General features: G+C 38.5%; 1 protein-coding gene across 1 annotated transcript in view; it reads left to right on the top strand.

The window, feature by feature from the left end:
- GAD2 (glutamate decarboxylase 2) overlaps positions 1-12,329 on the top strand; it is an 89,071-nt gene that overhangs the window by 43,601 nt on the left and 33,141 nt on the right. Inside the window, exons 9-10 of the mRNA XM_023194847.1 lie at positions 9,132-9,186; positions 10,656-10,772. Coding sequence (XP_023050615.1) covers positions 9,132-9,186; positions 10,656-10,772 — 172 coding nt within the window. The remainder of the gene's footprint in view (positions 1-9,131; positions 9,187-10,655; positions 10,773-12,329) is intronic.

Raw genomic sequence — 12,329 nt, 5'->3', positions numbered from 1 at the left:
AAGTGTATCATCTGCTTTTTGATTTCATTTGTTGTATTTTTTAAAATGTTTCAATTTTTGGTAGTCAGAGTGATCATCAATTACTTATTTTTTACCTTTAATGTCTTTAGAAAATGTTTTCCATTCTTAGAAAATGTTAATATTCATTTGTTTTCCCCTAGAAACTTTGTGTTATTATTTAAATAGTTGATTTAACTGAATTTTATTTTGGTCTATGGTGTTTGGTAAGTATGTAATATTTTCTTCTTCCTTCCTTCCTTCATTTCTTCCTTCCTTCCTTCCTTCCTTCATTTCTTCCTTCCTTCCTTTCTTTCTTTTTGGCCAAATGGTGTTCCAATACCCTCAAACCCTGTTAATCACCCATCTACTATTTACAAATGTATAGTCATAGTATGTGTGCTAAGTAAATGCTTTTGGAGGAAGTCAATGGAAATAATAAATATTACTAGAATTATACACAAAAAATCACCCAAAATACCCTTTTCTTATAACCTGACAATAATGCTAAGTGATTCAATTGCGCACACTGGAAAACAAATCTTAAAAGAGAAAAATATTGATCATTACAGTTAAAATTCTTTTTCCAAATCCAACTATGTATTTGGATTCATTATTTATAGCGAATAGGAAGTTCGCTATTTATAATTATGGTAATTATAATACAAATAGTAAATAGTCAATGAGTTTGACTTTTTTAGATTCTATATATATAAATGACATCATGCACTATTTGTCTTTCTGTATCTGGCTTATTTTACTTAGCTGATGTCCTCCAGTTTCATCCATGTTGTCACATGACAGAAACTGTCATGTGACAGTTCTTTTTCGTAACTGAATAATACTCCATTTATATATTTATTGTATTTTTTCTTTATCTGTTTACCTGTTGACAGACACATAGGTTGTTTCTAAATCTTGGCTATTGTGAGTAATGCTGCAGTGAACATGGAAGTGTGGTTATTTCTTTGAGACAGTGATTTTATTTCCTTTGGATACATACCCAGAACCGAGATTTCTGGATCATATGGAATTTCTGGGGTTTTTTTTTTTCTTGAGGAACTTTCATGCTGCTTTCTGTAAGGGCTACACCAATGTATAAGGGTTCTCTTTTCTCTGTGTCCTCTCCAGCACTTGTTATCTTTTGACTTTTTTTTAATAGCCATCCTAACAAATGTGAGATGATATCTCATTGTGGTTTTGATTTGCATTTCCCTGAAAATTAGTCATGATTAGTGATTAGCACCTTTTTATATACGTATGTCTTCTTTGGAAACAGGTCTATTCAGATTTTTTGTCTATTTTTAAATTAGGTTATTTGGGAGTTTTTGCTATTGAGTTGTATGAGGTCCTTCTATGTTTTGGATACTAACCTTTTATCTGATATAAGGTTGCAAATATTTACTCCCATTCCATGGGACGCCTTTTCATTTTGTTAACTGTTTCCTTTACTGTGCAGAAACTTTAGTTTTGTATAGTCATACTTGTTTATTTTTGCTTTTATTGCCTCTGCTGTTGGTATCACATCCAAAAAGTCATTGCCAAGACCAATGTCATGGAAGTTTTCCCCTATGTTGTCTTCCTAGTAACAGTTTCAGGTCTTAGGTAAATCTTCAATCCATTTTGAGTTGATTTTTGTGTATGGTGTAACATAAGGATCGAATTTTAATTTGTTGCATGTGGATATCCAATTCTCCTGGCACTATTTATCAAAAAGATTGTCCTTTCCCCATTGTGTATATATGGCACCTTTGCTGATGATTAGTTGACCACTTGTGCCTAGGTTTATTTCTGGGCTTTCTCTTTGTTCCATTGGTCTGTGTATCTGTTTTTATTCCAGTGCATACTGTTTTTATTACATAGGTTTGTAATATAATTTGAGATCAGGAAGCATGATGTCTCCAGCTTTTTTCTCCTTTTTCAAGATTACTTTAGCTATTCATGGTTGTTTGTGTTTCCATATGAATTTTTGAGATTGTTTTTTCTATTTCTGTGAAAAATGCCATTGAAATTTTGACAGGTATTTCAATGGAATCTGTAGATAGCTTTGGGTAGTATAGACATTTTGACAATATTGACTCTTCCAATTCATCAACGTAAGATATCTTTCCATTTATTTGTATGTTTCTTCAATTTCTTTCATCAATGTTTTATAGTCTCATTGTATTGATCTCTCACCTTTATGGTTAAATTTATTTCTAAGTATTTTATTCATTTTGAGGGCATGTAAGTGAAACTGTTTTCTTGATTTCTTTTCTGGATAGTTTTTTTCTAGTGTATGGTAGCACAACTGATTTTTATGTGTTAATTTTCATATCTTGGAATTTTACTGAATTCATTTATAGTTCTAACAAATTTCTGGTGAAGTTTTTGGTTTTCTCTGTATAAGATCACATCATCTAAAAACAGAGACTATTTAGCTTATTCTTTTCTGATTTGAATGTCTTTTACTTCTTTTTCATACCCAATTGCTCTGGCTAGGACTTCCAATACTAAGTTGGATAGAAGTGGCAAGAGTGAGCATCCTAATCTTGCTCCTGATCTTGGAGGTACTATCCAGTGAAGCTATTAGGTCCTGGGCTTTTCTTTGATGGGAGATTTTTGATTACTGATTCAATTCCCTTATTCATTATTGGTCAGTTAGAATTTTCTGTCTCTTAAGAAGAATGTTGTTGTCCCAAATTTAATGGAAATGTATTTAGGCTTTTGCATTTAGATATGATGTTAACTCTTGGTTTGAAGTAGATTTTTTTTTTATCGTGTTAAGAAAGTGTCTTCTAGGCCAGGCCCAGTGGCTCATGCCTGTAATCCCAGCACTTTGGGAGGCCGAGGTGGGTGGATCACCAGGTCAGGAGATTGAGACCATCCTGGCTAACACGGTGAAACGCCATCTCTACTAAAAATACAAAAAATTAGCCGGGCGTGGTGGCAGGCACCTGTAGTCCCAGCTGCTCGGGAGGCTGAGGCAAGAGAATTGTGTGAACCCAGGAAGCAGAGCTTGCAGTGAGCTAAGATGGTGCCAATGCACTCCAGCCTAAGTGACAAGGCGAGACTCTGTCTCAAAAAAAAAAAAAAAAAAAGTGTCTTCTTAATTTACCAAGAATTCTTTTGTTTCTTCTCTTCTCTTCCCACCCTCTTCTCTTTCTCCTTCTCCTCACCCACTTCCTTCTCTTGTGGAATGGATGTTCACTCTCATCAATTGAGATGACATTAACTGAGATGATTTTCTAACTTTGGTCTATTGATGAGTTGTGCTAAAAGGATTTCCTAGTAGTACACACCTTTGCATTCTTGCAACAAATCCCACTTGATCCAATGCTAATCTTGAATTTCCTTCAGGATTATATTTCCCAATATTATATTTAGGATTATTGTAGCTATATTTGTAAGACGTATCTATAGGTTTCTCTGGGCTATCTCTGACGAGTTTTGCTTTCAGAATTATCTAGCTTCAGAAAATTCATTCTGCAGCTTTCCTTTGTCTTCTCTATAAGAGTTTAAAGAGTATTATATGTTATTAGTAAACTTGTTAAAATTTACTATCCTGGCCTGGCATTTTGAGGCGGGGGCAGATTTTTGGCAACTTTTCTCCCACTTATTTCTTGGTTATTAGGTTTTTGGGTTTTTTTTTTCAAATTTCCTTATATGCTTGAATCAATTCTTGTAATTTACTTTCTGAGGGAAAAATTAGTTATTTTCTCAAAAACTTTAAGATTATTATAAAGCTTTACATAGAATGCTTTAAAATATTAAAATCTCTTTATTCATAACATCTCTCTCCTTTCAAATGTTACATTTTCTCTCTTTTATTTCTTGGACTAATCAGATATTTGTGTATCTATTGATATTTTCAATGTCCCATCTTTTGAATTTATTAAGTTTACTTTTTATTAAGTTTTCTAATTCACTAAAAAAATTATTTCTTCTTTCTGCCCACACTGTTGTTGTTTCCCCAGCTTTTTGGATTAATCAATTTAGTTATTTTTATTCTGTGTTATTTAATTTCAGAAGCACTCAGGGCTATACATTTTCCTCTGAGAATGATTTAGGATGCTTCTCATGTTTTTATAAGTTTTATTCTCATGTCACTAATTTTTAATGTTCTGTAATTGCCATCTTGATTTCCTCTTGGACTCCAAAGTTGTTTATTTAGAGTAGCCAAGCATGGTTTCTTACATGGTAACTTGAACCTTTTATCATAATCCTTTTTTCTGTCTCTCAACAGATACTTTTAGAGAAGAGAGACAGTAGTTTGGGGAGAAGGAGGAGTGATGTGAGGTGGTCAGCACACTTTCTTGCCCATACGGTTTCCCTCATCATATACCTCCCTGTCAGCTCTAATACTACCCTTCAAGGGCAGCAGTAAGGAGGTTTCATAGACAAAAGAAGATATCTCCTTACCGTATCATGACTGGAGTCTCAGTTGCACATCACTTGCATTGTTGTATAGTCATAGTATGTGTGCTAAGTAAATGCTTTTGGAGGAAGTCAATGGAAAGAATAAATATTACTAGAATTATACACAAAAAATCACCCAAAATACCCTTTTCTTATAACCTGACAATAATGCTAAGTGATTCAATTGCGCACACTGGAAAACAAATCTTAAAAGAGAAAAATATTGATCATTACAGTTAAAGTTCTTTTTCCAAATCCAACTATGTATTTGGATTCATTATTTATAGCGAATAGGAAGTTCACTATTTATAATTATGGTAAAATTCTTTGCAAAGGGCTTGGTTTTGTAATACAAGTACCTCTTAAATGGTCAGTTTTGACTTTTGTGAGTTTATTTATCTTAGGATCCTTTCCTAAGACAGGCTACCCATGTTAGTATCAGCTATGTAAAGACACGGGGAGCTCTTTTCCCCAGGAGAAATCTCTGGTAATTTTTGCTGCTTCTCTGCAATTCATCTTCAACAGTGTTTTCCCCGAGTGAATCTATGCAATTTCTCTAGTCACTACACAGTCTGTGCAATTTGAAAATTCACCTACATCCATTAACTCTCCTTGCTATCTTGATAGGATAGTTTTGCCTAGCACTGACCAGTTTAAAAAGCAAATATAAACAAACAACTAGCAGGTTTTTGTTACTGCTATTGCATTTGGATGCTACTCTAGGTAGAAAAACATCATCAAATATGTTTTAAGATGAGGTTACATGCTTTTATTATTTACTAGTCAGTGCTGATAGCAGTAATTGGGGTCACTGGACTACTCAATTCAGGAGGCTTCCAGAAAACCACATGGACATTTTGCACATGTCATTACAATCCTAGAACTCAACCTGAAAAATATTTTTGTTAAGTCAAGGTATTTGTACAGTGCCAGGGGTCTAAGTTTTGCTATCAGACAGCTCTAGATTTGAAATCTGCCTCCTGCTAGCTGTGTGACAGTCTGCAAGTCACATAATACTAATGACAACAATAACAATACTACTGCTAATAACAACATAACAACGTTAGACTGTCAAACAGGCATCTAGTGGTTACCACATGTTAGGCAGAGTTTGCTTAATATTGTTTATACCTACTATCTTATTTAACTCTCATACAAATCTGAGACAAATACTATTATCATTTTATAAATGAGTAAAAAGAAGAAAATATTTCAACTACACACAGTTAGCATATATGATCTGTGGCAGGAACCCACTATTATATCTCCAGATTTCAAGCTTTTAACCATAGTCAACTGCCTCTCTGAACCTCAGTTTCCTAATCTGCACTGTAAGTGCAAAATAACTATCTCGTAGGGTCAGGAGGAGGAGCAGGGATCTCACAGTTACTGCTTCTAAAACTAGTCATTTATCATTGCTGCTGGTAGTGTTGCTATTATATAACCTTAGTCAATTTCTAATAGGAAGGATATATGAATACTTTCTTCTTTGCACTCATGTTTTTAGGAATAGAGCTAAGATCTACTCACTTAGGAAAGGCTGGTAGTATCTCTGGTTTCAGCAGGGCCAATGAACAGGGTCAACTAGTGACTCAAGCACCCTATATGTGACCATCTGCAAGCCTGCCTAGAAATACAGGCTCTCCAGTAACTTGCTTTCTTTGATAAGATAATCAGTTCTTTCCTTTGGAGCTCTGGGGAGTTAGGCATGAATCTGGGACCATGGTCTGAGATACATTCTGTGCCTTTTTGCTTCTTCCCACAAAGAGAAGATCTTTCCTGCTGGTGGTTCTACCTGTCGTTCTTCCTGGGATTTTTGCCCAGTCAACTTAAGAGAGTTATCTGACCCTATAGCATCATATGACTTTTTTTTTTTTTTTTTTTGAAATGGAGTCTCACTCTATCACCCAGGCTGGAGTGCAGTAGCAGGATCTCAGCTCACTGCAACCTCCACCTCCCAGGTTCAAGCAATTCTCCTGCCTCAGCCACTCGAAGTAGCTGGGACTATAGGCATGCACCACCATGCCCAGCTAATTTTTCTATCTTTAGTAGAGACGAGGTTTCACCATGTTGGCCAGGATGGTCTCAATATCTTGACCTTGTGATCCGCCTGCCTCGGCCTCCCAAATTACTGGGATTACAGGCGCGAGCCACCGCGCCTGGCCAGCATCACGCAACTTCCTAAAGGCTACTGCTAACCAAGCATCTTAATGCAAAACACCTTGTCCAAAGCAGCAGTCTGTTTCAATGGCCCTGACTTTAGTAGCAGTCCCTTCTTAAACACTAACAGCTAACTGAGAGCAGTGTTATAAAGCATCAGTGGCTACTTAATTGTAAGCTTAAAGGCTGGATGTGTAATTATTAAAGATATATGCTTACGTTATAGAAATACTTTTGGACCACACAAAGAGTATGGAACAGTCGCCATCCAAAGCCTCCCAGGCACCAGGCGATGCTCGTGCAGAAAGACCAGGACTGACGAGACAGCCTCTAATCTGCAGGGGACAATCTGCTGGTTGTCACCCAGTCACCTCTGTCCCCGCAACATATGGGCAGGCAGAGGATGGACAAAGCTACACCTGGAGCTCCTTCTGCTCACTGCCCTGCAGCCATGAAGGCTCCAAACCATGGCACATATGAAAAGTGCTTAATGTATTACACAGTTATTTAAATACTCCCAGGCTAAAATGTCCCAAGCAGCTTTTCTTAACATATGGACCCAGGTCTTCCTTCATCAGAATCACCTGGGTGACTGATGAACATGCAGATTCTTGTGCCTATTTGTCTATTTATCAGTTCATTTGTCTCACTTGATAGCATGGAAGCCCTGGAGAGTAGAAGCTGTCTCGTTTACCCTGCTACCCCAGTTCCTACAACACTGCTTGGCACTCAGCAAGTGTGCAATAAATATTTGTGGGATGAATTAATTCCGGGGTCCTATGCTGACCTACTAAATCAAAATCCCTAAGAATGGGGCCATGCATTTTAAACAGGGACTTGGGTGATTATTATGCTCACTAAATTTTAAGAACCAGAATTCTAAAGTACTTCGGCCAATTCTAAAATAGAGAAAAAGATGGCAAATTTCCTCCCCCAAGGCCTCCCTATTCACTATCTGGTCAGACATTAAGGTAAACATATTACTAGCCTTAGGTTAAACTTTCCCTTCTAGTCATATTCCTCCAGCAATGTTTATCTACCACCTGCCATATGTCAGGCTCCGGATCCTAAGTAGACAAAACAAATATAGGTTTGGAAGGCAGAGTGTCCAGGAGAGACTAGAGCCACCCCCATTTCTTTCCAATCTGCCAGAGGTGCATGAGTTGATGGTTTGACAAGCCTACTCCCTCCTCCTGCCCAAATCTCGCTGATAGAGAAAAGAACAGACTATACATTCATTACTGTTTTCCCGGCAGGTTTGGATAACACCTCTGGTTCGTGAAAGTCAGATGTGATCTTGAAAGATTTATCTTATCTTAAAATAATACAACTTTTCCAGACAGGTTTCCTATATGGTTGGCACCTTTGAGTTTGTTCTGGAAGCTTAGATTATATTTCTAGTTACTCCCTGGACTTTTACCGGTATTTGATCTTGGGCAGTCACTTCTCCTCTCAGGCTGTTGCCTTATTTGAAAAATGAGAAGGTTCAACTAGAATCAGGCATGTCTTGGAGCCCCTTCTAATTCGAATGGACCGTCATCTCTGACTCCTCAGTGCCATCTTAATGCCTTACACTTAATAAAAAGTTAGGTATGATATGATTTAATGAGCAAATAATGATTGTCAAGCTAGTCTACCCATAATTCTCCCCAGCAAAGGTGTTTAACTTGTGGTAAACTTGGGTAAAATTCAAGATTTGCAAAAAACGATTTCTAAGAGTTCTCATTCTCAATTTTCTTGTTTACCTGCAAAAATACTATGGCAATTTAATGTGCTTTAAACTTTATGTGAAAGGTAAAGATAATACGCACATTTTCTCGGAAATTTGAACATTTTGTTTATATCAGAGCAGGAGCAAGGTGCTTTAGTACAGCCTGATCTGATCAGGTTGAAAATCACTGCTTTAAGGGATGCATTTACCTGCCCGGATGAGGCATGACTATCATTTCTGGCACGTTTTGCAGACTCCTGACCGTATTATGTTGTTCTCCGTAGAACGATTACCATGACCCTCTGCTGTGCACAGAACCTTCTTATTAAGTCATCCTCTTAATTCAGTTAAAACAAGCCTGATTTGGAGCAAAATGTTTGGCAATGAAAGGAGAGTTCAGAAAAACCTTTTTATTCCAAATCTTTTAATAAACCGACCTGCAATTTCACACACCATTGAAACAGCAGGAAGAGAAAATCCATTCTGAAACATCTGGATGAGCTACCTAATGACATTCCAAGTGCTAAAAGCATAAAGAAGGCCAAAAATTCATGGGCTCACGTTTCAAACATCCTTTCAACCCTAAAAATGCTTCTTTCCTAAAACAAAAACACAGATACTGCTTTGCTTACTATTGTAATGATCGTGGTACGGGAGGCAGAGAAACATTCTTTAAGTCAAAATAGCTCTCTGGAGGTTGCTAACATGGCCAAATGCATCCTTCCTGGAAACAGTCAAGTAGTTGTTTTCACCGAGTATTGTTATCAACAGTTTAGGGTTGGACTTTACTCTCCTACGGCCACTTACATTGTAAAGATGATGAAGCAAATTATTCAAAGCAAACTATATTTCTTTTTCCTTCCAGAGGGAAAATGATCCCATCTGATCTTGAAAGAAGGATTCTTGAAGCCAAACAGAAAGTAAGTTTCTGCCGGGATCTTTATCCAGCCCATATTTCTATTTTCCTCCAGCAGAGAACAAAGTGTGTTTTGGTTTTATTTTAAAAAAAGGATCCAAACCTCAATTTCCCAGATTTAATGAGAATGTAGAATTCTGCATCCAGTCACTATGTATTTCTCTGGATTATAGGCTCTGCTTTAGAAAAGTTTAAATTGCTGAATAAATATTATATACAGAGATACAGTGAGAGTTTCCAAAGCATTTGTCTTCCTAGGTACTGAGGGTTAGCATGAAACACACACACATTTGAAAGAGTATTTTCGGAGGCAGGGAAACAGCAGAATGCTAATGCAGTATGTGAGGGACTCTGGTGCGGTTCTTCAAAAGGGGCCAGTTTTTCCTGTCTAGGTGCATGATGTTAGCATTGGCTCTCCAGAGAGCTTATTTTGCAGGAAGCAATTTAGAACTCTTTTCAGAAGTAACAAGTTCTGAATGCCTGGCCAAGATTCCCAAAGCTCTAGAAAGTCATTTACAACCTGGAATGGCTCACAAATCAGAGAATTTGTTTCTAGAATTCTCTGTTTACCATTTGGTAGATATAATCTACAGTTCCTGATTTAATAAGATACACATGCATTTTATTATTAGGAACTCAGAAATCATTATTTGCGTTCATATGCCCTTATTCGTTTGGTTTTGGTTTACTAAGTGCAGGCAGCAGGAGAAGGTTTCCCTCGTTCTTGTGCAGGTGCTAGAACTACTTCTAGTAACATCAACTACAAGATTAAACCTTTGCTGCCACCTAAAGACTGACACCGTAACATCACATTCTATAGACAGGACAGAGTCCTTATGGAATGAGGGACTATGGCGATCCTGTCTGTGGCATTCTCCTGCCTTCTTCCAGCCTGTTACTTCAATCAGTTTTCATTTAGCCACGGCCAGAGAGACTGAGGACTAGTTAGACGGATAAAAGTCATGGCTTAGTATTTTCGCTCCTCCGTGCTGAAATGCCAAATGAATTATCTGGGCATTTTCCAAATAGGAATAATAGGCTGGTCAAAGCTACTTCTCTTCATTCTCCTGCCTACTCACTCTAGGGGATTTATGAAGTTCAGAGGCCTCGGTGTGAATAAGGAACACTTGAAAGTGAGCAAAGGGGGTTAAAAGGGCCAGAAAGTCTACCGGGAATATATACATGTATTGGGGACATCCCTTGACAGCCTCTGGGTTCACTACAGCTTCTTCTGAGAATCGAAATGTCTGTTCTTATAAGACACAGTCAGGTCCAACAGCATGGCCTAGAGAACTCAGATTCCAGAGAGTGAACATCAATTTGTCACAGGCCTCGGGGTGTCAGTAACTCTTCTGCTGCTACCCCAAATTCAGACGAGTCTGTTAGGGAGAGAATTCCCATTGCTTCGAATCAGCTTTTTAAAAGAACCCTTGACTCTGTTTCCCATGATTTGGGGCTTTCTCATTTGCACAGGGATTTGTTCCTTTCCTCGTGAGTGCCACAGCTGGAACCACCGTGTATGGAGCATTTGATCCGCTCTTAGCTGTCGCTGACATTTGCAAGAAGTATAAGATCTGGATGCACGTGGATGTAAGTATTCCGTAGGGACTGGCCACTAAAATGTCCTTGGATGTTTTTCGTCTGGTACACACGAAGGAAATTTCTTTTCTTTTTTTTTTTTTTTTTAACTTGATCAGCTTATTTTCAGGGTGGTGATATTAACGCTTTTAAAGATGGCTGAAGCAAATTAGCACACAACTCACACAGTACACACCATGCACCAGAAGCATCCCGAGGCTGATTATACCTTAATGTCCCCAACATGGTAATATTTGTATTTCTATAATCAGTACCCAGGCTGACCACTTTGTTCTCAATTCATCGAGCCATTGCATTCATGGAGGAATATAACCTACGCACACAGTCCCACTCTTGTCGTGGGCCAGCACTGGGTCTAAGTCAGGGCTATAACAATGATCTAGCCCTGGCTAGATCATTTTGGCTTTATAATAATTATTCAGACCAAATTAATGCTCTTTTTTTTCCTTTTTGAGACAGAGTCTTGCTCTGTCACCCAGCCTGGACTGCAGTGGCGTGATCTCAGCTCACTGCAACCTCCACCTCCAGGGTTCAAGCAATTCTCCTGCCTCAGCCTCCCGAGTAGCTGGGATTACAGGTGTGCGCACCCATGCCCAGCTAATTTTTGCATTTTTAGTAGAGACGGGACTCTCCATATTGGCTGGTCTCAAACTCCTGACCTAAGGTGATCCACCTGCCTTGGCCTCCCAAAGTGCTGGGATTACAGGCGTGAGCCACTGTGCCCGGCCTCATTAATGCTCTTTTCTTTAGGAGCGAACATTTCCACAGACTTAGCATTTCCATTATTCCAGAGTATTCCTGCAAAGCAATCACCCATCTTCTTTACCCTCCCTGATTCACATGTGAGTCGTTCATTAGGCTACCAGAGTCCCTTTCATTTTACGCATGAGGACACTGAGAAAAGACTGAACCGCCCGGTGCCATTAGTGACCTGGGCCTCAGGACTGGAAACCCTGTTAGGCCTTGCTGGCTGATTCAGGAAGAGGATTACCTGACAACTTCAAAAATGAGAATGTCTGTGTGTCCTGAGCCAGCAGAAGCTATGGGCCGTTCCTCTGGGTCCCCTACTTAAATTAGAACTAGGGAATCTTTTAACCAGTTTTATTAGCTTTTCTTTGAAACATACCAGGTTTACCACTTACTCTTATTAGCTTTAACATTCATACATTCTATAACGTAGAAAGAATCTTAAAATAGTACACATTTGGAATATTAGATAATTTTTCAAAGTGCAAAAGAACTGGGCCAGGCGCAGTGGCTCATGCCTGTAATCCCAGCACTTTGGGAGGCCGAGGCAGGTGGATGACCTGAAGTCAGGAGCTCAAGACCAGCCTGGCCAGCATGGTGAAATCTCATCTCTACTAAAAAGACAAAAATTAGCCAGGCGTGGTGGCGGGTGCCTGTAATCCCAGCTGCTTGGGAGGCTGAGACAGGAGAATTGCTTGAACCCGGGAGGCAGAGGTTGCAGTGAGCCAAGATCGCACCATTGCACTCTAGCCTGTGTGACAAGAGCAAAACTCTGTCTCAAAAACAAAACAAAACTAAAAA

The sequence above is a fragment of the Piliocolobus tephrosceles genome, chromosome 9 (genome assembly GCF_002776525.5).
Source record: "Piliocolobus tephrosceles isolate RC106 chromosome 9, ASM277652v3, whole genome shotgun sequence".
NCBI classification, from domain to species: Eukaryota; Metazoa; Chordata; class Mammalia; order Primates; family Cercopithecidae; genus Piliocolobus; species Piliocolobus tephrosceles.
The sequence above is the reverse complement of the archived record's forward strand: the minus strand, read 5'-3'. Positions and strand labels throughout refer to the sequence as shown.